The sequence below is a fragment of the Nothobranchius furzeri genome, chromosome 19, assembly GCF_043380555.1.
Source record: "Nothobranchius furzeri strain GRZ-AD chromosome 19, NfurGRZ-RIMD1, whole genome shotgun sequence".
Lineage (NCBI taxonomy): Eukaryota > Metazoa > Chordata > Actinopteri > Cyprinodontiformes > Nothobranchiidae > Nothobranchius > Nothobranchius furzeri.
In genome coordinates, this window is record NC_091759.1 from 14,001,390 (window position 1) to 14,027,209 (window position 25,820).

The 25,820-nt window shown below is 40.6% G+C and overlaps 1 protein-coding gene across 2 annotated transcripts; it reads left to right on the plus strand.

Annotated features, from left to right (window-relative positions):
* The first annotated feature begins 9,069 nt into the window (after positions 1 to 9,069).
* galnt12 (UDP-N-acetyl-alpha-D-galactosamine:polypeptide N-acetylgalactosaminyltransferase 12) lies at positions 9,070 to 25,007 on the plus strand. Of its 2 annotated transcripts, XM_015973310.3 has the most exons (10): positions 9,070 to 9,588; positions 13,682 to 13,851; positions 14,932 to 15,121; positions 15,288 to 15,473; positions 15,558 to 15,675; positions 16,043 to 16,219; positions 19,630 to 19,761; positions 19,841 to 19,954; positions 22,647 to 22,802; positions 24,602 to 25,007. In XM_015973310.3, the coding sequence occupies exons 1-10, from the start codon at positions 9,236 to 9,238 to the stop codon at positions 24,737 to 24,739; spliced, it is 1,734 nt and encodes a 577-aa protein (XP_015828796.1). In that variant the 5' UTR covers positions 9,070 to 9,235; the 3' UTR covers positions 24,740 to 25,007. The 2 variants fall into 2 exon arrangements, with proteins under 2 accessions (XP_015828796.1, XP_070403757.1); XM_070547656.1 differs by lacking the exon at positions 16,043 to 16,219.
* The last annotated feature ends 813 nt before the right edge of the window (positions 25,008 to 25,820 follow it).

Below are 25,820 nucleotides of genomic sequence, written 5' to 3' on the forward strand. Positions count from 1 at the left end.
GTAAGAAATCGAGTTATTCAAAGAATAAAAACTACCCACAAATATCAGTGTTCATGTTTTTATTGTTAAAAGCAAACATCCAGGTAGTTTGTGCAGATGAATGTACTTTTTTTATTTTTATTCAGTCAAACTGTAAAAGCTGCTGTCCTTTCCGTCCCGCAGATCAGATCATTCATAGTCATGTATCGCCACCTACCGACAGCAGAGCACATTACACTGAGCTGATGCCTAAAAGGAGAAGAAATGTAAAAATCCTTTCAAATATTTTTTCCTGTTTTTGGCTAAAAAATAATACTAAAAATCACAACATACTTTTACTGTGTTTTCACAGTTTTTTGTCAAATTTTAATGAGCAAAAACCAAATAAATTATTACTTTTTTCATTAAAATGAAGAATGTTATATCGCTCAATCCAAACATCTAATCCAACAGTGCAACAAACTTTAAAAATCTGAGTAACATTCTTTATGCTAATTTAAATTTTGTGCTAAAATAACCCAAAATGTACCAAATCCACAGGAAACAAGTCAGTAGCAGGACGTGCTAAATGGAGCGCAGGTTGTTTTTAGATGGATGTAACCGAATGTTCCAGAGTTTCCAGTTTGGCAGACAGGCTGCGGGCAGATTAACAACAGGTATGTATCTCTTGAAACATAAAAAGAAAAAACAAGCAGAAGAAGATCATTTTCTTTTTTTTAAAGCAAGTAAAATATGAATCTTCTTGTTCTATAGCCATGACATCCTGCTGAAAGGAGAAAGCAGGATAAATATGCCAGCTGATGTGTTGATTGTAACTCAGGTGACCTATAGGCCACACCCACTGCACACACGCAAACAGGAGCTGAGAAGTAAGAATGTATGTCTGTGGAACACAGAGCAGGAATTCAACACTGACTGACCTTGATCTCTAGTCGGGAGGCTGGTGGCACGACATAAAAGAAAAAACAAACATTATTCTGCAGCTGAAGTCACTGCAGGAGCCCAGAGAGTTCACCTCTGATTTAAGAATTCTGCTCCATCTTGCAAAGAAGGAGAAGGATAAAAAAAACAACGTCTAGATCATCATCATTTATTTATTTATTTATTTCTAACATGCCAACAACATCACAATTAACAACAGGATATAAATCAATAATAAACCTCACAACATAAATCAATAATAAATTAAGTTGACATTGTAGGCATGTTCGAAAGGGAGTGGGCGGAAGCCACGCTTATTGAAGCCCACCCCCATTTTTCACTAATATTTCAACATTCAATATGTAGAAAAAACTCAAATTCAACAACCTTATGACCAAAGAAAATCATAATCATAACAACAATAATAATGGTAGTCTAGACAATTTAACAATCCTTGTCATTATCATTAATTATAGATTCCCATACACCTTTACTCGTATCATCGCCCATTCTCATGTGTAATGTATTTTAACCAAACTGTTCTTCTGTAGTGTGCTTTAAAAATCTGAATATTTTGACATTGTTTGTGATCAGTCTTTAAGTTATTCCATATTTTTATCCCACACACAGACACGCAGAAGCTTTTACGTGTTGTTCACACCAGTGGTAATTTAAATATTTTATTTCTCCTTAGGCTATGTGACTGCTCTTTAATTATAAATAGCTTTAGTAAATTATTTGGTGGAAGTTCATTAAATGCTTTGAAAAGAATTTGAACTGTTTGATATTTAATTATATCTTGTGATTTTAATCATTTTGATTGTAAAAAAAGTTGATTTGTGTGTTCCAAGAATCCAACCGTATACATATACCGGCTGCTGCAGCGCTCCGCCAATGACGATGGCGACCGTAGATCAAGGCAGATCAGGGAAGCGCAATTTCACACAAGCAGAAGTTGAGGTACCTGTGGGTGAGGTGGAGAAATGAAATAAAGTGCTTTTGCAAAACAAATAAGAGAAAATCCACGGAGTGGCACAGCGTTGCTGAAGCCGTCAATGTTGTGAGTTCTTCAGAGAGATCTGTGGCGGATATAAAATAGATGGTCCAATCAGGATTCGATCCCCAGACTCCCAGTTGAAAGTCACGCAAGCTAACCAGTCAGCCAAATGGAGATCTCCCCTGTACAAGTAGCCAGGGCGCATGATCAATCGGGTCTCACTGACAGGACACACACACCGTCACAGACGCATGATGTTCTGTCTCAATCTGTCCCCCTGCTGATATTCTGCATTCTGTATTCTGCGCTTCAGGCTGTGTGTGTGTGTGCTTGCGTGTGTGGGGGGTCTTGTTCTGTCAAAATGAAGCAGTACAAGTGATAGTGCTGCAGGATTTCATAACTTTACCCTTCTCAGCAGCAGCACTGCAGGTGCTCTCCATGTCCAAAATGTGTGTAAGCCAGGTCCTTAGTCAACTTAAAGTTGTGCACATTTTTCCGCTAAGTTTTCTTTCATAAATCCCAAAGTTTGTGTGGAAAGTTGCTTAGGCAGTTTTCCGACCCCGTTTTGTGCGAAAGCAAGCTTGATAAATGCGGCCCCTGAACCAGGATCTTGAAATGAACACTGAAGTTGACAGGCAGCCAGTGAAGCTGGAGGAGAAGCGGGGTGATGTGGGTGTGTTTGGAGGACTTTTGTTCAGCTGATTGTAATGAATATTACGTCATCAGAAATGACTTTTCACCTATACAACAAAGTAGAAAATGAGGTCAAACTTGATATGATTCACGCCCCTTAAAGCTTCCGGCCTGGTTGTGTGTCTACTCCACAAACATCGTTCCTCCCCGTTAAAACGATCAGAAGTTCCTTCATATTCAATTCAGTTAAATTCAATTCAATTCAATTCAATTCAAAAAGACTTTATTGACCCCAGAGGGAAATTCAGTTGTTTCAGTAAACACAATTCTGTGATCAGACATACATACATAGACATAGACATGTGACCAGAATTGGTGACTGTGGTCATTTGCAACACGAGTCGCGCTACCGTTATAGATCAAGAGGGTTTACATGAGGATAGAGTCAGGGGGAGGGAAAAAAGGCCCTTCAGAGTTACCTTCGACAGAGAGGGTAGCTTTGCTACGCAAAAAACTCCTCAGACAGAAATGCACACAGACTTCTGACGATACACAACATAAGTGTCCACTAGGTGACTCTCCTCACTTCAGTGCCTGCAGCCGCAAGAGCAGCGCTCATCACCTCCGTTTGGACAGGGGAGGGAGATAATGGGTTAGAGGGCCCATTGACCCCTAGATACGGTTCCATGGCCTTCACCGGTCACAGTCCCGCCCAAGCTGGGATAGGGAGAAAGAGTTTCCATAGCAATTGCAGCATTCCACATTTCTTCTGAGGGGGGAGTAATCACTTCAGCCTCACAGGCTCCAAGGGCACCAGATTCAGATAAGAATTGTTTTGGGGACAGACAGAGATAATTTCCTCTCTGCCTTAATGTTCTGTTGGTCTTCAACCCCTCCAGATCCAATAATGGCATAATGAATTTATTCCAATCCGTGCTGATCCGTCAACTCTCTCCTTGATCGAATCCACATTCTGTGCCAGAGTCTGAATCTCAGCCAAAGTTCCAAGCTTACGACTCATCTGGACAATGATATGAGTTTGTGAGTTCACAGCGCGATGCATTCCATCCCTGAGCTCCGGGATTGAGCCAATATTCCTCGAAAGCTCGTTAATTTTCCGGTAAGCCAGGTAACCGCTCAGGCCAAACAGCAGGAGTCCCGACACCAAAATGACGAATATCCAAACATCTTCAGAATCCTCTACAGACAGTTGAGAGAGGCAGATCAGGTTCCACTGTTTCCAGGAGTCCAGTGTTTTTTGTGTGTTTGCTGTCCAGAACAAATGTTTGCAGATTCATACGAATGTTTGAATTAATCCCTGAGTAAAGGGTTTAACAGATAACCTGAATTATTTAGATGAAAAGTAGAAAAAAACTTAATCAGTTTTGTTTTGTTTTACAGCAAACTAACAGAACCTCGTTCAGCCACGTTGACGTTGTGTTTGTGATGGACACCATCAGCTCCATCAGCCGTGACACATTACAACACAGCCACGGCTGACTTGTTGCCTTCTCTTGTCGTTCTCCTTGTAGCACTCACAACGTGGACACTCGATCAAACACTGCCACTCAAATTACCTGGCCTTTAATTATTAAACACATTAATTTGCTGAAACATACGTTTTTGTGTCAGACATCAGCTTCGCTGTCAACAGCTCTCTCTTTGGGTTCACAGGAGAGACTTTGCTTGATGTTTAAAACAAAAGGTGGAGGTATTTCTGAATGAACGAGCAGGTTTTTGGTTATTGCAGACGCACAGCATTTCTGATCTTAATCAGTTTTTGAACATTTAATTTGCAAAACTAGCTAGCTTCAAACATTTTTTCATGCCTCTTAACAACATTCTAACATAGTATAGCTATAAAGATATTGTGGAGATAAAAAAGAAGTGGTTCCCTCTCAATTGTCTGAAAACCTCAGCCAATCACACGGCTCGGTCCGAAACAACAATTGGACCATTCGGTTGACTGTCTCATCACACCACCACACTTCCACTCATTATGCGTTTGTGCATTTTGACACAAAACACGTTTAAAGAGGTTCTTCGCTCAATAATGTCAGAGAAGGAGAAACAACCAGCTGCTGCCACTTCGACTTTAGTGCAAACTATCAGAGTCCCAAAAAGAAACTCACCATTAAAAGCCATAGACAACAACCGATGTTTGGACCTAGAAAATGGTGACTGGTGTTTAGGGCTATCTTGTTTACTCTGCCGTTGTGGGTTCCGGTATCAGGCGGACGTGGCCTAGGGTCTAGGGATGATACCAGACGGGAGGGGGAGGGTTCCGTGGCACTGTTTGTGCTTAAAAGCTAGCTTGTTTTGCATATTTGCTATTGCAGCGTTAACCAATTGTTGAATTTTTATTTTGTGCACTGCTCAGTATTAAAAATAATTTAACCAAATGTAATCAAAGAAATCAATAAACTGACCAAGTATTAAATACAAAACAGGTAAATTAAAATTTATGTCAGTTGAAAATAATGTTTTAAAGCATTAATTAAGCAGATGTTTTTTCAGGGAGGAATAAAAATTTATATTTAAATAAAATTTGGCAACGTGACTGAGATGCCTACAGAAGTACCTGACGTTATGTTGATTCTGCTGACGAGGTATTCATACTATTGACTCTATGAGTTTGGGATCATGTTTATATCTGTTTCCTAACGTTCTGGACTGATCACCTTTAAAGGATCAATGACAAGTCTATTCACACATTTTTGAGAATAATAAGAAAAAAAACAATCATAATGATAACAACAGCTTCAACAATCATAAACTATTTTCAATTATTTACCATGACAATTGTGGTTAAATATATCCATTAAGAATGACTTTAAAATAACTTGATGTGATTTCTGGAGATAATCTTAAATCCTCAACCCCTCAGCGGTGGTCCAAGACCCACAATACAATCTCGACCAGCGGCGGCGCTCCGCACACGCACACCACGCAAAGCGCGTAGGGCACCACGCCGGCGGAGGGGCACCAAACGCAAGCTTATGAAAAAATAATATATATATGATGAAGACAGATTTCATTAGAAGATGTGCAAAGCAAGTTAACAGCATGTTTACAGAGAGAAAACAGTACAAAAAGGAAAGGAGATGGACCGTGTCCACTTTTCACTCTGTCCGGGACGTCCGGACTGGGGGTTCTTATTTTGATGAAAATGTCCAGCTGTTCATCCAGGAGCAGGGATCGAATTATGGGGGAGCTGGATATCCTACACATCCAGGGGAGCCGGAAAAAAGTTTTCTACCTATATGACATCATTTATGGACTCTTTTGAGCAGAGAGCACAGAGAGCGGCATCGCGCTGATCCGTTGTTGCGCAGCGATTCAGGCTGCTGCTTCCAGCGCATGGCCCATTCTCAAAGTGGCGCAACCAAAAAAATTATAATTAAAACACGATCGTTCATGTCCGCACATGTTCTCTACTTTCTGTCTTATTTGTGCCTGAAGCGCTCTGCTACTGCGGAGCTCATCACCTGTGCTGTGGTGATTTCACATCACTGACACAGCATCGAAACGCGCTCTCCGCTTTGCGGTCAGGAGATCCCTTTGATCTGCTCAGAAGTAACTGATGAGGTGAAAAACTAAGAATCCAGGCAGCAGTTTTTCTGGAGAGTTTAGAGGAGATGCAGGAAGATGAGAGACAGACAGGACAGGAAATAGTTTAATAAAAACAAGAAAACAAAACAAAGTGTTCAAAAGTAAAATGTAGGTAGATTTATCTCCACTACACGTTTTTACCTGTATAAAACAATAAGTTACACACATGTAATATTTATACATCTGATACAATTCAGATCACCTTCAACACTCAGTCACACACCCAGGGCCGTTTTAAGGCATTTTGGGGGCCAAGGCAAAATGACCCCCCCCCCCCCCCCCCACACACACACACACACACACACCACCACCACCACCACCCCAAAACTGGGCTCCCCAAGCCTCTGTGTAATTCATACCCTGTCCAGCAGTATCAGTGTTTATAAAAGCCCCTCAGACATTACTGACATGTTCTAATATATCAGATGAAAAACTAAATTATCAGACATGCTGTCTCATCTGCTTCTTTTATAAACTTGCAAAAAGTAACAAAACCATTTGAAAGCCACTATTTGTGGATTCTCTGAAAGTTTCCATGGAGTGTGTGACAACTTATTTTTTCATTGATCCTATCGTCTAATCTCACAGCTGAAACAAGCATCCTTAATTATCTGTGCACAGGAAGCTTACCGATGCTGTAGTAAAACAAAAGGTATAATAATTTATTATTAATACAATCTTGTTGCAGCACAAAAGCAGAAAAATGAGATTTTGCAATAAATATGCTAAATATTCACATATGAATTGTTTTAGAGCCCTTTTATTTGCAGAATCTGATATTAATTTAGTTCTTACAAAAAACGGGTCCCAACATGGTTTGTGTGGCGTTGCCATAGTGTGACGTCATAGGCACAGATCCCCTGTCCTCTTGTTTGGAAATGGAAATATGGTCACCCTATATTAAACAACCTGTCCACCCGGGCTTTTGCGCTGCACAGAGACGCTTCGCTGCCTATGACTTTGAAAGTCAGTTGAGAGTCAGTCTCATGCAGACTGACCAATGAAGAGAGGGCCTCAAGTTAAGACCCTCTCCTCATTGGTCAGTCCACACGAGGTGGGTCAAAGGTTACCCTGAGCGGGTTACGTGAGATCAGGCATTCAAGTATTGAGTATATTTACTGCATATTACATTAAAATATTCTGTATGTGACCACATTATGGTGATCCTTGGGTCGTGATGATGGGGCCCTTTAATATTGTTGCCCAGGGTACAACAAAGTGTTAATCTGGTCCTGCCTACCGGGCGTTCATTAGTAGCTGAGTGAGAGAGGCTGAGAGGGAGAGAAACTCAGAGAAGCTTTAGAGTTTTTTTACTGCTGGAGAAAAAACGTAGCAAGTCATCATCTTCCTAAATGCAGTTATTCTCTTCTGAATCAGCACTTCTTTAAAGAAGAAATAGTTAAATGCAACAAAGGGAAATTTCCTTTTATTCAGCCTGTTCAAAAAAATAAGTCTGAACAGTGTTAAAGGTTGTTCATCTAAAAATAAACCTTGAAGAGTTTGAAGATTTTTTTGTTTTAATAAGTTCATCTTAAAACATCTTTCTCGAGTAAAATAAAGTTTCCTCTGTGAGGTCAGATAGGCCCATCTGTGCTGTTTTGAAACAGAAACAAACAAATTAATCATATTTGTCCACCCAAATACTTGATAAATATCACAAAAACAGGAAGGACAAAGACATCGTCAAGGTAAAGTAAGAAATTTTCAAAAAAATAAGCGGCTGTTTGTGATTAATCATGAGTTAACTATGGACATGATTTATATAATTATTAAGTAGCCTATGTGGCCTATAGGCTATGTAATTAAGATTTAATATGAAAAATTAGACTAACATATTTTCAAATTAGGTATTTGCTCTATGTTGATATATATTTCATAAACATTTTTGGGCCAAGAGGAACATCAGCTGCTGATGGTATAGTTTGAAGAAAAAAGTCCGTTATGCTAACCTCCTCCCTTCATATTCAGAATTTTCTAGTTGTGTATAAAATTTGTATATTGTGCCTCTCTAGTTCTTAATAAAGGTTAAATAGTTTTGAATTTAGTCATGTCACATGCCAGTGATTGTGTTGTTTATTCTCTCTGTGTGTGTGTGTGTGTGTGTGTGTGTGGGGGGGGGGGGGGGGGGGGGTCCACGAAGACTTTGTGTTTAGGGCACCAAAATAGCTAGCAACGGCCCTGATCTCGACCCACCGTTTGGAAACCCCAAATCTAAATTTTGTAGCACCAAAATACCGATCTGTATCTAAGTCTAATATCTGAAGGGTACTGAAAAGCAAAGCCATATCCATGGTCATATCTAACTTTCAAAACACTGACAAAGATTTGCTTGTTTTCCTTTTGCAAAATTACAGTGCTGCGACGCACTTCGTCTTTCAAAATAAGATCAAGAAATTTGTTTTTGTTACATTTTGTCTTATAAACTAAAGCCGTCAGTGATTTAATAAACCTAATTAGTGATATAAAAGTAGAAAGAAATGTATAAATGACACTACTCAATTTTCTGTATTTATTCAGACAGTGAAACACAAACCTTTAGATTTTATTTTGGTATCCGAAACAGGAAACGACGATAACTAGTGTCGAACATAAATTTTGCAACAAAGTAAAAGTTTTCATACATGAAACGCTACACTCAAAGTTGCGTTTTGACGCGGCTACTTCCGTGTATGTTAGTAAACCTAGCTTTAATTTAGTTGACAAAAACTGAACAAACAGGTTCTGGAATTTTTAATTTCCGTAGATTTGCTAAATAGACATTAGCAGCTCGTCTAATCCCAGTTCGTTAATCCCGTCACACTTGGACACGGTTGGAGTTCGTCCAGGAGGAGGAGGAGTGTTTTACACTGTCGCCCGTGAAGTTACACACTTCGAGGACTCTGCGGCCGCACGCGCGTCGTAAACGCACACCGAGGATTTATTGCATTTTTACCAGGAAGTATGCGAGATCAACCTGACGCATTCAAGCGGAAACATGGAGAAGTTGGAGTGCACCAACTAGTCTCTTGGCCTGCATAATGACACCCAAGTCCGGGCGTTTAAGGGCATGAAAACTCGACCAAAGTTTGGCCAAAACCGCAAGGGAGCGACACGATGGCAGTGTGCGGGAGAAGGAATCGACCCAAGCTGCTTGTTCTGTTAGGAGTGACTTTATTCGGGTATTTAATATTCTTCAGACGCCACCCCGGGGAAGCTGGTGCTACAAACCGACGTGAAGAAACCCCCAGGAGGCGAGAAGTAGACAACGAAGAGCTGAAGAAGCCCGTCTACGAGAAGCCTCCCCTGGATACGTATGCCCTGGGAGAAATGGGCAGAGCCGTGAAGCTGAATCTGAACGAAGAGGAGAAGAAGAAAGAGCAGGAAAGTATCGATAGACACCAGATCAACGTTTATGTCAGCGACAAAGTGTCACTGCACCGCAGACTGCCCGAGAAATGGAATCCTCTGTGAGTAACTGGACGTCCAACACTCTAAAATACACTTTTTTTTGCTCATTGTGGGAAGTGTAGAGAGTTTGTGCAGTTTGGATTCTCCAGCAAAGTTTGTGTTTGTGTGCCTCTTGATAAGGAAGAAATAGTATTTATTTTTTGTAGACATAGAAATTTTATTCTGCATTTGAAATGTTTTACACCAGCTAAATATCCATCCGTAAACATGCAACAGCAGAATTTTATTGTGAAAAACCCAAAAGCAGATTTCAGCGTAAAAGTTTCATCAGCAAATATTCAACAACTGAATTTTATTGTGAAAAAACCCAAAAGCAGATTTCAACGTAAACGTTTCATCAACAAATATTCAACAACTGAATTTTATTGTGAAAAAACCCAAAAGCAGATTTCAACGTAAACGTTTCATCAACAAATATTCAACATCTGAATTTTATTGTGAAAAACCCAAAAGCAGATTTCAACTTAAAAGTTGCATCAGCAAATATTCAACAACTGAATTTTATTGTGAAAAACCCAAAAGCAGATTTCAACGTAAAAGTTGCGTCAGCAAATATTCAACAACTGAATTTTATTGTGGAAAACCCCAAAAGCAGATTTCAGCGTAAAAGTTTCATCAGCAAATATTCAACAACTGAATTTTATTGTGGAAAAACCCAAAAGCAGATTTCAACGTAAAAGTTTCATCAACAAATATTCAACAACTGAATTTTATTGTGGAAAAACCCAAAAGCAGATTTCAACGTAAAAGTTTCATCAACAAATATTCAACAACTGAATTTTATTGTGAAAAACCCAAAAGCAGATTTCAACGTAAAAGTTTCATCAGCAAATATTCAACAACTGAATTATATTGTGGAAAAACCCAAAAGCAGATTTCAACGTAAAAGTTTCATCAACAAATATTCAACAACTGAATTTTATTGTGAAAAAACCAAAAGCAGATTTCAGCGTAAAAGTTTCATCAGCAAATATTCAACAACTGAATTTTATTGTGAAAAACCCAAAAGCAGATTTCAACGTAAAAGTTTCATCAGCAAATATTCAACAACTGAATTTTATTGTGGAAAAACCCAAAAGCAGATTTCAGCGTAAAAGTTTCATCAACAAATATTCAACAACTGAATTTTATTGTGAAAAAACCAAAAGCAGATTTCAGCGTAAAAGTTTCATTAGCAAATATTCAACAACTGAATTTTATTGTGAAAAACCCAAAAGCAGATTTCAACGTAAAAGTTTCATCGGCAAATATTCAACAACTGAATTTTACTGTGAAAAACCCAAAAGCAGATTTCAACGTAAAAGTTTCATCAGCAAATATTCAACAACTGAATTTTATTGTGAAAAACCCAAAAGCAGATTTCAACGTAAAAGTTTCATCAGCAAATATTCAACAACTGAATTTTATTGTGGAAAAACCCAAAAGCAGATTTCAACGTAAAAGTTTCATCAACAAATATTCAACAACTGAATTTTATTGTGAAAAACCCAAAAGCAGATTTCAACGTAAACGTTTCATCAGCAAATATTCAACAACTGAATTATATTGTGGAAAAACCCAAAAGCAGATTTCAACGTAAAAGTTTCATCAACAAATATTCAACAACTGAATTTTATTGTGAAAAACCCAAAAGCAGATTTCAGCGTAAAAGTTTCATCAGCAAATATTCAACAACTGAATTTTATTGTGAAAAACCCAAAAGCAGATTTCAACTTAAAAGTTGCATCAGCAAATATTCAACAACTGAATTTTATTGTGAAAAACCCAAAAGCAGATTTCAACGTAAAAGTTGCGTCAGCAAATATTCAACAACTGAATTTTATTGTGGAAAACCCCAAAAGCAGATTTCAGCGTAAAAGTTTCATCAGCAAATATTCAACAACTGAATTTTATTGTGGAAAAACCCAAAAGCAGATTTCAACGTAAAAGTTTCATCAACAAATATTCAACAACTGAATGTTATTGTGGAAAAACCCAAAAGCAGATTTCAACGTAAAAGTTTCATCAACAAATATTCAACAACTGAATTTTATTGTGAAAAACCCAAAAGCAGATTTCAACGTAAAAGTTTCATCAGCAAATATTCAACAACTGAATTTTATTGTGGAAAAACCCAAAAGCAGATTTCAACGTAAAAGTTTCATCAACAAATATTCAACAACTGAATTTTATTGTGAAAAAACCAAAAGCAGATTTCAGCGTAAAAGTTTCATCAGCAAATATTCAACAACTGAATTTTATTGTGAAAAACCCAAAAGCAGATTTCAACGTAAAAGTTTCATCGGCAAATATTCAACAACTGAATTTTATTGTGGAAAACCCCAAAAGCAGATTTCAACGTAAAAGTTTCATCAGCAAATATTCAACGACTGAATTTTATTGTGAAAAACCCAAAAGCAGATTTCAACGTAAAAGTTACATCAGCAAATATTCAACAACTGAATTTTATTGTGAAAAACCCAAAAGCAGATTTCAACGTAAAAGTTACATCAGCAAATATTCAACAACTGAATTTTATTGTGAAAAACCCAAAAGCAGATTTCAACGTAAAAGTTTCATCAGCAAATATTCAACAACTGAATTTTATTGTGAAAAACCCAAAAGCAGATTTCAACGTAAAAGTTTCATCAGCAAATATTCAACAACTGAATTTTATTGTGAAAAACCCAAAAGCAGATTTCAACGTAAAAGTTTCATCAGCAAATATTCAACAACTGAATTTTATTGTGAAAAACCCAAAAGCAGATTTCAACGTAAAAGTTACATCAGCAAATATTCAACAACTGAATTTTATTGTGAAAAACCCAAAAGCAGATTTCAACGTAAAAGTTTCATCAACAAATATTCAACAACTGAATTTTATTGTGGAAAAACCCAAAAGCAGATTTCAACGTAAAAGTTTCATCAACAAATATTCAACAACTGAATTTTATTGTGAAAAACCCAAAAGCAGATTTCAACGTAAAAGTTTCATCAGCAAATATTCAACAACTGAATTTTATTGTGGAAAAACCCAAAAGCAGATTTCAACGTAAAAGTTTCATCAACAAATATTCAACAACTGAATTTTATTGTGAAAAAACCAAAAGCAGATTTCAGCGTAAAAGTTTCATTAGCAAATATTCAACAACTGAATTTTATTGTGAAAAACCCAAAAGCAGATTTCAACGTAAAAGTTTCATCGGCAAATATTCAACAACTGAATTTTATTGTGGAAAACCCCAAAAGCAGATTTCAACGTAAAAGTTTCATCAGCAAATATTCAACGACTGAATTTTATTGTGAAAAACCCAAAAGCAGATTTCAACGTAAAAGTTACATCAGCAAATATTCAACAACTGAATTTTATTGTGAAAAACCCAAAAGCAGATTTCAACGTAAAAGTTACATCAGCAAATATTCAACAACTGAATTTTATTGTGAAAAACCCAAAAGCAGATTTCAACGTAAAAGTTTCATCAGCAAATATTCAACAACTGAATTTTATTGTGAAAAACCCAAAAGCAGATTTCAACGTAAAAGTTTCATCAGCAAATATTCAACAACTGAATTTTATTGTGAAAAACCCAAAAGCAGATTTCAACGTAAAAGTTACATCAGCAAATATTCAACAACTGAATTTCAAGCACAAACAAGGTGACCTTTGTGACCCAAGCCAAACTAGTCGAGCTCGTCTTTGATTCAAACTCGATCAGTCAACTGGTGTCACGTGATCAGGGAAGCGTGACTTGATGATCTAAAAGCTGCTGGGTTCATCAGTGATGGTTTCTTTGGTTTGGGTCACCAGCAGCTTCTCCTCGTTGTTTTAGAAATTTTGCTGTTGATTTATTTTTTGATGAGGAAAATTTAATGTTGAAATTCTTTTATTGAATTTTTACAGATGAAGTATTTGCTGGTGTACTTCAAGTAAACAATAGCCCTATACAAATTTTCACAGAAAAATAATTTAAAGTCTAACAAATGTCACATTTTGGTGACACTGTATTTCTTCCATATTATTACAGCCGTGCCATAACTAGGAAAGTAGGTGAACACCCTCAAGATTGAACTTATTATAACCTAATGGTACCCTAACAACTTGTTTCATTCCAGATGCAGAGATCTCAAGTACGACTACAAGTCCTTGCCGACAACATCTGTGGTGATTGCTTTCTACAACGAGGCCTGGTCCACCCTGCTGAGGACCGTCCACAGTGTGCTAGAGACTTCCCCTGACATCCTTCTCAAAGAGGTGGTGCTGGTGGATGACTACAGTGACAGAGGTGAGACTCCACATTCGAGTTAGACGGACTGATGGACAGGCGGGAGAGGCTGTGGGTGGGAACGCTGGCTGACTCGACAGTTATGAAAGACAGAAAGCTTGTTATAGGTGCTCACTTGGACAGGTTGCTGTCATTGAGTTTGTCAGATAGCGTGAGTGCAGGGAAGTGAAAGAAGAATCGGAAAGGAAAATCTTATTCTGTTGATGTACACATTTAAATCTGTTCAAATTCGAGGTTACTTACCACACCATGTTTATTTATATAGCACGTTTAAAAACAGCATGACAGCTGACCAAAGTGCTGCACAGTAAAAAGGACAAACGTGTTAATGCTTTTCAAAAATAGATTTAATCCTTTCTTTCCTGTTGGAATCGTGCAGAGACTCTGTCAGGTGGTGGTTGTCAAACGTAATGGATCTTGAACCTTCCCTACCCTTTGTTCTCATCAACCACAGAACAAACGTCCATTAAAGCAGAAATCTGGAGTTTTTTTTTAGATGGCACCATCTAGAGGCAGGAAGTTTGGTTGCACCCTGGTTGCACCTTAAGCTCCTTTCTCTACATCCACGTTTATGCCTGGAAGCAACACCCCTCATTGGTGAACACGCCTCTCTAGCCATCCAACAGAGCTAAAACCATTGGCAGTTCTGGGGCGGAGCCAAAAGGGCATTAGTCCCTGCTGAATTTTGATTGGCCCTTTGAAGTGCCCCTATCCTGTCACTTCCCGGTTCTCCGCACGATGTCCCAATCCCAATACTCGCACTGTGCCCTGCATCCTTCTGTGAAGTGCACTTAGGGGAGGTAAAGCTTTAAGTACAAGCTAACTAAACCAGCTAAAAAATGGAAAAATAAAACGTATTATATCACAGTGCAGGGTCAAACTATTACTTCTACGGATTAAAATAATAATAATAATAATCACACAAAATTCCTGAACTGGGAAAAACTCCAGATTTCTGCTTTAATAAATTATAAATAAGATCCAGTTTTGTAGAATGATCTGTATTTTGACCAAAACCGGCTTGTAGAGCGTTTGCTTTAATTTGAAAAGATGGTTACTTTTCTTTTTTCCACTCTGAAGATCATTTGAAGGAGCCGTTGGAGAAATACATTTCAAGTTTGAGGAAGGTGCGTCTGGTCCGAGCCACAAAGCGGGAGGGCCTGGTGCGGGCTCGGCTGCTCGGGGCTTCGATCGCCACGGGCGATGTGCTGACGTTTTTGGACTGTCACTGCGAGTGCCACGATGGTTGGTTAGAGCCTCTGCTCCACAGGTGAGAAGGAAATAAACATACCACACCTGTACCTGTACCAGCAGCTGCAGCTCTGCTGTCTCTGACGGAGATGCTAGCTCAACAATCGGCTGCAGCTAATGCGATGCAAAAACCTTCAAATTAGGATTCTTCTTTTTAAAAAATAGTTTTTCTTTGTCTCCACAAGGATCAAAGAGGAGCCGACGGCTGTGGTGTGTCCCGTCATCGACGTGATCGACTGGGACACTTTCCAGTATCTGGGTAACTCCGGCGAACCTCAGATCGGCGGTTTTGACTGGCGGCTGGTCTTTACTTGGCACGCTGTTCCAGATTACGAGCAGAAACGTAGAAGCTCGCCCACCGACGTCATCAGGTCTCCTCACTGCACCTTTAGTGACACGAGTACTTGCCCACACCTCACATGCTGAGTTTGGTGACAGCATTTCTCTCCCTCTAGGTCTCCCACTATGGCAGGAGGTCTATTTTCCGTGGGAAAGGACTACTTCCATTACCTGGGGACTTATGACACGGGCATGGAGGTGTGGGGAGGAGAAAACCTGGAGTTCTCCTTCAGGGTAGGAAACCATTTACTTGTGTTTATGTACACATACTGAATACTGCATGTGTTTACAAAAAGCTGCTAGCTTGATGTAAATCTAAATAATCTGCACACTGATTTTAGCAGTAAGACATTTTGTTTTGGTTTAAATTTCCCTGCAAACCACAATGCATGAATTATAGCTGCGGCGCTAGTTAACAACACGTTGATTGCACTGAAGAATTCGAACCGCCCTCTCCACGAGGGGTTTCAGTCTCCCCAAAGGGATGAAAGCAAAAATCTGTTTCTGTAACGAAAGCCGTTTTTCTGTGCTCTATGCGGCCTGATCGAATCAGCGGCCACAAGTGAACCAAATCCTCGTGTTCTGGTTGATGGCTTTTCAGATTTGGCAATGCGGAGGCAGCTTGGAGATCCACCCGTGCTCCCACGTGGGACACGTGTTCCCTAAAAAGGCCCCTTACTCACGAAGCAAAGCGCTGGCAAACAGCGTGAGGGCAGCAGAGGTCTGGATGGATGAATACAAGGAGATCTTCTACCACCGCAGCCCCCACGCACGACTGGTGAGTCTCCACAGATGGCGAGAGGAAGCTGGAGGGGAGTTGGACACCAGCAAAGTGACTGTTTGAGCGGGCATCGAGGCGTGTTTGGACAGCGAGGGTTTACTTGTGAAAGATTGCAAAAGCGACATGTTTATCCCAGCTGCACTCCGGTTGATTGATGATTTCACCAGCAGACTAACTCTTTGTGCATTTCCCACAGGGCTGCTCGATTATGGCAAAAGTAATAATCACAATTATGGTGACTGAAATTGAGATCTCGATTATTTAGGACGATTTTTCAATTTATGTTGATTTTATTTGTTTTTATTCAGTCATAAAATTGCTCAGGGCACAATCAGGACAAAAATAAAAAACAAGATGATCACTAAAATAACTCCTGATTCCCAGTATAAAAAGACCAATATACTTATAGCTCATAGTCTATGACCCAAGGGCTATAGACCTTGGTTTAACTCATGTAAGTCTAACCAGTGCAGACCCAAATACCAATATCTTGCAAATACTGACAACAAGAATTATACAGTGGCATTTATAACAAATAAATTGCTGTTCACTAAATGTTGCATAACATTTATTGAGTCGTGTCAAGGTGCTGTAGGAGAGTGCGCTAGCACCGTGTCCTCAGAGAGATTAGTTATTATTTATCAGCGTGAGGAACTTATTTCTACCTTATTTATAAACTATTTATTTACAAGTCCATCAGTTAATGTAATAATTGTCCCAACCACAGCTGCACCCCCCCCCCCCCCCCCCCCCAACCCGGTCTAAGCAATCGGGCAAGCTGCACGTGTGTTTAGCGCGCCGCACGCGCACATTTAGCCGTTTTTAGTGGCTCAGGAGTCCGCAGGTACGGTGTGTGTCACTCACTCTGGTTACTCCAACAGGGAGCCGGCTCCGAGAGCCGTTTCTTTAGCGACTGACACATCACTACATCATTCCCTTTCCTAATGTCCTGAAGAACGGTCCGGAGCGCAGGCGGAGTGTTTAGCTAACCTGCAGGAAATGTCGACGACAGTTATCCAGAAAGTAGCTAAGGGTTACCAGAGATGTTTCTGAGGTGTTCGCTAGGTACTTTTAAGATTTAAAAAGTCAAGAAGGGGGTCTGAAAAGCTGCTAGAAATAGCGTCAAAGTCGCCAAGTTGGCAACACTGTGGGAGGAGCGCTTCATTTGCAACTCAGGGCAGCGCAAGTGGGAGGAGCAAATAATCAGCTTGTTTTGTTTTTATAATCGTTCAAAACTCAGATCGTAATCGTGATTAAAATTCGATTAATTGAGCAGCCCTAACACACACACACACACACACACACACACACACACACACACACACACACACACACACAGCACTGCGGTGTAAAAGGCTCCCCTGATGAAGTGACTTTTGGGATACATGAGCAGCAGACACTGGAGGTGATGGGGATGACTGTGCACACTGGTGTGTGATTACCACCTTTCCGTGCCAGCAGGCGACACCCACCTCTCCTAGACAGGGTGAGATCAGTGCTGACCCATAGGGTTCCCTGCCTTCCCTTCGTGTGCGCTTGCATTGGTGTGTGTGTGTGTGTGTGTGTGTGTGTGTGTGTGTGTGTGTGTGTGTGTGTGTGTGTGTGTGTGTGTGTGTGTGTGTGTGTGTGTGTGTGTGACAGCATACTTAGTGCAGATGCTCTCTAAGCACAGATCAGGTGGCGCTCTTCTTCCTGACAGGAGGAAGCTTTGCCAAAAGGTGAAGGATCATGGCCCAAAACAAGCTCTGCTGCTCCTATTCATTAAATGTTATATGTTGATTTACATTAATGACCTTACAGCCTTTTGCATTTGTACAAGTTTCATTATGTTCCTTCTAATTGTATTAGTTTGCGTGTTTGGATGACACCTTACAACTACAGCACCAAAGTTCAGTTTAAAGGTGCAATCAGTTCTGGAAAAAGCCGTTCAAGCTGCTCTTTAGTAGAAAAAACAAACAAAGCAAACAATTCCAAGGTTCACCCCCGAAATAAAACAATCACAGAATCTAATGGCGGCAGAAAATGGTTTAACACCAACTGTAATGGACGCTGGATGATGATTAAACATTTAGCTTATCGATACATGTGTGGTGGGATAGAAATAAAATGGGTCGATACAGATTTTCAATTTAAAAACTTTAAAAAATAACATTATTTTACAATTTGGACCAGTTGTTTGCAACCTTTTGGCCATAATTCCTAATATAACACATATATAACAGCTGTGGAGCCTCCAGATTAATGAAGCACTCCTCAGTATTTGGCGCCGGTCAGGAGTTCTCCGGACTCTTTCTCCACGGAACGTTAAAGAGATAGAAGCCACGGGGACCTGGATCGAATATCCAGTGAGGAGGACCTGGCTTATTACACCGGAAACCCCCTCCGCTACTTCTGCTCAGGCTACGAAACAAGTTAGTATGCTAGCTAAAAAAGCTAGCCCAGCTCTGGCTTCACTTCCTGTTCAGCTGCTCCAAGCCAAGATGGCGGGAGCCGCTGAACAAATAGGGGTTTGTTCAGGAGTGGGAGGGGCGTTTGATAGATGGCTCAGGATCCAATCATTAAGAGTGAGACGTTCATAACGATTGGACGAGGTTTTTCCAGGATCGTACATTTAAAAAACGATTAAAATTATTACTTGTTTTGACAAAACGTTTAATATATTGGCTGCCATCGGTATGTGAGGAGCATTTCAGGTGGTGTGGGAAAAAAATGGCCCAGAAAACATAATCAGCTCCACCTTCAATAGACTTCATGTTCACCACAGATTTTATTATATGAAGACGGCAAAGGTTCAAACTGAGATTATGTCCAGAGATTAGGGTCTGGTTGCAGGTGCCGAACCTGTAACAAGACCTGTGCTTCTTTACAGGTTTTTGCATTTCATTCACTCGTGACTCACGAAGACTCAAACACCTAATTACCCCAGACCTGCTAGTGCTACTGTGGAGCTTTGTTCCTGGTCAGTTTGACCTGACACATGGTAGCGCCCTGCTAAACTTCACCGGCCCATGTTGTCTCTCGTTCTTTCTGGTAATGGCAATTAATGACCATAGAAACCCACGAAGAGCCTGTTAGAGCCATGTTTGGGCTGGCGGCCATCACCCATCACCCTGCTGTGAAGGCGTGGTGAGCGTATGCAGGCAGTGGCAAACCGTGTGCTCGCCAGTATTTGCATTAGAACTTTATTGGTTGCTTGCAAACATTAAAACTTACTCAAATACCTCCTGTTGTTGCTCAACTAGAATTTAGGAGTGTTTCAGGGTGTGTTGTGGATAATTATGACACAGGTGTCCTGTTATACACCCTGATAATAACTGCGCTATTACACGAACACACCCCTGCCACCGCAGCATTGTCTGAAGGTTGTTTCTCAATCATGACTCACCTTTTGTGCGTTTCTTTTTAAGGAGGCGTTTGGAGACGTGACGGAGCGGAAGATGCTCAAACAGAGGCTCGGATGCAAGAACTTCAAATGGTACCTGGATAATATTTACCCAGACATCTTTATCCCACAGGATCAGCCTGGAATGTTTGGAATGGTGAGAACAGTCCAGAGATGGCTCGGTGTGTGTGATCGTGTTTTAGGTGAAGCTTAAATGTGCTACTGATGTTTTCTAGCTGAAGAACCGGGGGAAAACCAACTACTGCTTCGACTATAATCCCATAGATGAGAATGCAATCGTGGGCCAAAGGGTCATCCTCTATCCGTGCCACGGCATGGGTCAGAACCAGGTAGGCCCTGTCAGGTGGCTTCATTCTAAATAAATCAGCACGTTTTGGCTTGCTGGACGTCAGAGTCATGAAACATCATGGATTAGTAGAGACTAGATGAGTTTAAATCATTCATAAAACAACAAGGCTGTCCCCAACTCTAAGAACATAAATCAAATGCAAGTCTGGGGAGATCCTGATGACCTTTACATTCTAGCTTCTTAGATATAAAGATTATTTCATAAATCCACTCATCAGTGTTCATCTTAAATCAAACCTGTCCTCATCCTCCTCCTGGTACTGGAGAAGCACCAGCCTCACTGCTGTTATCTTGTCCTTGCCTGTTGGGAGTTGTGGCTGATTCCTGACAAACCTGGATAATGGAGCCGGGAACCAATCCCAGTTTGCTAAAGATGCCGGTAGTGTTGACCTAGAGAGGCGGCGTCGTTTCACAACTGTTTCATCCGTGAATGTCAGCAAAACAGGGAGCTCAGCGGAATTTAGATCCGGATCTCCTCCGTGGCTGAGCTGTCTGACGCACACGCACACACACACGCACACGCGCGCGCACACACTCACACTGCTGTACTTGTGGGGTCCTGTCATTAACTTCATTTCAGTGACTGCTGTATCCCTAACATAACAGAAATAATGTACACACACTGAGAAGTCTTTATATTCTATTAATTTAAACAAGCTGAACCCATTTTCATCATCATCATCACCTTTATTTATAAAAGTACTTTACACACATGTATCATGTCACCAAGGTGCTGAGCAAGACTAAACTAAAAAAAAGATGAAAACAAAGAATATATAGGAAACAAATAAAAAAAAATAAAAAAACCAGCAAAATACAAAACAACATCAGTTAACACACAGATTTAAAAGCCAGATTATAATAACGGGTCTTCAGCACCTTCTTAAAAACCTCTACTGACGTGGAGAGTCGCACATCATTCCATAATTTTGGGCCTGCTACCGAAAAAGCCCCGTCTCCTCTTGTTTTGAGCCTAGTTGCGGGGACTAGAAGCATATGGTGACTCTCTGAGCGGAGCGAACGACTAGGTATATATGGCCGTAGCAAGTCAGATAAATATTCTGGTGCCATCCCGTTCAATGCCTTAAAAACCAATAAAATAATTTTAAAACGCACTCTAAAAGCGACCGGTAACCAGTGCAGATCTGCCAGGACGGGTGTCACATGATCATATTTCCCTTTCCCTTTTAGGAATCTTGGATGCATTCTGATAAAAAATATCATGACTTTTCAAGTTGAGGGACAAAATCATCATGTTAAAAGTCCTCGTGGGCTCAAATGTGAATTTAGTTTGTTTAAAAAAAATGCAAAAAATTATTACATGGTTCTTTCGTTCTTTTTAAATAGGTCCGAAAAGGCTTAGTAGTAAAAATCCCAAAATAAAAAATGAGAAAGTATCACTACATCATCAGGCTGCTCTAGAAACTTTGAGAATCCATCACATGAGCATATAAACTCACGAAGAGCCTGCTGGAGCTCTAGGAGGGCCACACAGAGGTGGAAAGAGTACTAAAATTTCCTTTTTAAGTACGAGTACCAATACTTTGATAATTTTTCACTCAAGTACAAGTAAAAGTACTTTCCTAAATTTTTACTCAAGTAAAAGTAAAAAGTATCATAAATAAAATGTACTCAAAGTAAAAGTTACTTAGTTACATTTTTGTCAGCGTAAGGATGGCTACATCTAAGTAGTGAAAAATCACAACGCCAGTTCACAATACACTCGTGTGCATGCGTGACACGCGCGCGCACACACACACACACACACACACACACACACGGGCACGCACACACACACACACACACACACACACGTCATGACTAATTTAACTACACTGAACTGCTTTTGTAATAATTTAATCTCTTATTCTGGAGTAAAATAAAGAAACAAGCTAAATCATCACATATCTGTGGCATCAAGAAGCATCTTCTGAGTTCAAACACAGGGATGGAGCACAATGTTTACACCTGAACAGTATCAGGATGTTTTAACTCACAGAGGCCTGCAGGTCTTCTGTTTTATGAGCAAAGCGCTGAGAATCCGCTTGTTAGGAGCGCTAAACATTATTTTGTTGCATCCGTGCAGAGCGGTAGGGAAACACATTTCTAACACAGAACCGAGTCCGGTTACCGAACCGAGCAGAATTCTGATGACGTCACACCGGTGCGCAAAGGTGCGGGTTCCAACCCACAGGAGAGGAGGGAGAGAGGAGGTAAACAGCGAGTGGATCACAGGGACTGAACTGATGTTTTTGAGCAAAGCTGCGGTAAAAATTTGTTTGTCCTCATTATCAAGTGCACGTCCACACCCCCCCATGGTGACGCGGCGCTCATGCAGGTGCATCTTCCTGTTCCGACGCTGCTACACGCAATATTTTTAATTTATTAAGCCTATAATTTATTTTTACTCAGTAACGGATATGATTTAAAATGTAGTGAATTACATTTCTTTTTTAAAAACATACTCAAGTAAAAGTAAAAGTACAGATTTTAAAAACAACTTAAAGTATAAATACACAAAAAAGCTACTCAGTTACAGTAACGTGAGTAAATGTAATTTGTTACTTCCCACCTCTGGGGCCCCACATGCCTGATCTAAAGCATCATTTTGGGTTTTTTCCCTTTAGTTTCATAGTAAATTTTAAATGTGTGTTTTTTTTTCTCCACCCTCAGTTTTTTGAACACACATCAGATGGTGAGATCAGCTACAACACGCGAGCACCAGCTGGGTGCATCGTGGGGGACAACGTGAGCACCTACCTGACTGTCCAGCTGTGCAAAAAGCGAGGACAGCCCGTTCCATTGGACCAGAAATTTATCTTCCAAAAGGTAGAAAACAAGCTCGTTATTATAATTCATGTTTCCTGCCTCTAGAAGTGATCTTGTAGTTTGAACAGAAAGTTTAAGAACAGCAGAAGCACTCTGTCTGGGCATTCTAATTATAGATCAGCATGCAGCTGCCGTTATTAATAGTTAAAAAAGTCACTGAAACAGTTTGTGTCGTGACAGAAACATGGGATGTTCTAGAGCAACGACAGAATGCGTGTTTACCGTAAATCCTCTAATACTGGCCTGTATTCATTTATCGGCCGGGCATCATATTTTGGCCGGAGTCGGCGGAGGTGAATAATGGCCGGTATTTTATTGTGGCCAGGTGGAATATGGTAACAAGCAAGTACGGGGGGCGGTTGTGTCATCCGTCTCACTTTTGATTTGCCAGTGATAGACGGCGAGGGTAACTTTAACCGTGCGGAGACGAAGAGGAGGCAAAAATTTGATATCAAGTTCAAAGAGAACGTGCTGATTATGCTGCAGAACACTCTGGGGAGCGGTAGCAGGGGTTGTATGAACTAGTCGACTTCACCGCTCTATAGTGACTTTTTATGCCCGTCATCGACTAGTCGCTGTCACGTGATAATGACCGGCAAGATGCAGTCCTCGGAAAAGACAGCAGCCTGCTGTCAGCAGGTGACAAGCTCCTGCGCGTCGGGAAGCAACGCGCTGTGCCAGAGCGTCGGCACTGACACCCGCCGTAAAACGGACATTTAACCAAATTGTGACGTTTACCCTCTTGCAATTTAACCTTCCCCTCACCCCCATCCTAACCTTAACCAGCTTGCGCATGCAAAGCTCTGATTGTTGACGCGCTCCAGACATCTGCGTCCTGAGCACGGCCAAATCAGGTGTCGCCACCTCAAAAACTACTTTAACACGCGATCGTTCATGTCGGCTCATTTCCTTTTATGTTTTCTGTCTTTTATTCTTTTATTTGTGCCTGATGCATTTCGCTGCTGTGGATCGGGGCGCATCACCTGTTTTGTCCTCTGTGACGCATCTAACTGATGTGGCCAGCGAGCACTCCGTTGTTTTTGCGGTCGGTAGATCTTTTAGAACTGCAGTTCAAAGGTAACTCATAAGGTGAATATATATGAACCCAGGTAGCAGTTTCTCTTTAGGACTGAGAGGAGATGCAGGAAGATAATAAACAGGCAGGACAGAAAAATAGTCAAATAAAAACAAGTTAGTTTTTGTACCTGCTGGTTGCAATAAACAGACACCATATAAGGTAATCAGAAGTGAGGAACAGAAAATGAAATAATTTTTTTAATGTTTAGAGCAGCAGGAACTCCGAGAGGCTGCAGGCGCATCAGTGAGTTTGCGGCCGCTGCGCGAGGGGGGGGGGGGGGGGGGGGGGGGCTGCAGCAGAAACTACCGTTGTTAAAAGAAATGTGTTTAACTTTGAAAATGTGGGCGCAATTTTAATTGTCAAAAACTCCAGCGAACCATTAGTTCATTTTGCTCAAATAGAAATAGAGGCCTGCCTCTAATACTGGCCCTCCTTCCAATAAAGGCCTGGAGCTTGATGAGCTTGAGTCAAATACAGGCCCGGGCCTGTATTAGAGGATTTACGGTATTTAGCCTGGAGCTGTTTAGCATGTGCTAATGTAGCTTTAGCATGCTAATGTCTGCCATGCCATCTAAATGTAAATGAATATAAAAACTTGGAACAAAGGTAACAAGGGTGGAGTCAGCTCAGTCATACCTTTAACTTCCTGTCGGTGTGTGAGTGATCCACGAGCCCATTGGTTCTATCATCTAGTTCTAAAAGGCTTCATCATTTTTTCCAGGATGGGACTCTGCTTCATGTCCAGAGCCAGAAGTGTGTTGAAGCTGTGGATAAGACGGACAACGGGACACCGGCCCCGTCGCTGCAGCGCTGCTCCGACAGCTTCCTCCAGAAGTGGTTTTTCGAGGAGAGGATGTAAAGTCATAAACTGCTCACTTTTATTTTCCTCCTTAAGACCGATAATATCCAGGAGAGGATTGTGAGCAGATTTATTTGCTGGCTGGATTTGAAAATCCCAGATGCCTTCTCATCATCAGGATCAGCTGGGACGACTGGAACCTGTACTGTCTAAAAGCACTTGGTGGGGAAAAATAAATATTCACTAGTTTACAACTTGATGACTTGCTGTACAATGTAGGATAATCTGCATTTATTATTTCTTGTTTTTATACAAAGAGATTAATTTATTCCTCTTGTGCTTTTCTGAAGGGAAGTGCTGTTTGTCACCAGCTGGGCTCTCGTTGTAGTTGTGTTGTTTGTCCTGTAGAGGGGGCGAGCGCTCCTCAGACAGCGGGATGGATTCTCAGCAGTTCTGATCAAGAACTGATCTGATGAGTCGATGTTTGTTGCTTCGTGCCTTAAAGTCGTTATCATGTGACTCATGATGACGGGGAGACCCGCGGTCTCAGTAAGCCTGTTTACATTCATCTTAAGGGTGAAATGATATTTATATTTAGAATTTTTCTTTATGCTTTTTCAATTGAGTTCAATTCAAAAATACTTTATTAATCCCAGAGGGAAATTGATTTCTAACTTCCTTAAATCAGGTTCAGCTTATTTCACACATTTTGGTTGAAATGGGGTCAACTGGGTGTATTTTAGGGTAGTTTATTCTGTTAAATCTGAGAGTCAGTGCCTTTTTGACTGTTTCATGTAATTCATGTGTTTTCCTGCCACTTTATTAGATGAAGACGTCAGAGTTGTGACAAAGTACCTGCACTGGTGTGGGGTCTTTCCCTGGAGAGTGTACATTTTCCTCTGGTGGGCTAAACTGGTGTGTGCATCCCAGTTAGACGTCTGTAGATGCCTCTGAACCGGGACTTCCGTTACTCGTGGCTGTCCCTCCGGCTATGCAGCAGACGCTCGCTCCAGAGTGCTGCGAGGCCATCTGGCTTCACGATTGATATTTTTTTCTTGTTCTCTCTCACTTGATTCCAATTATTTGTGTCAGAGGTGTTTCAGTGGAGGACTCCAGTCACGTGAGCACTCTTCTACACTCC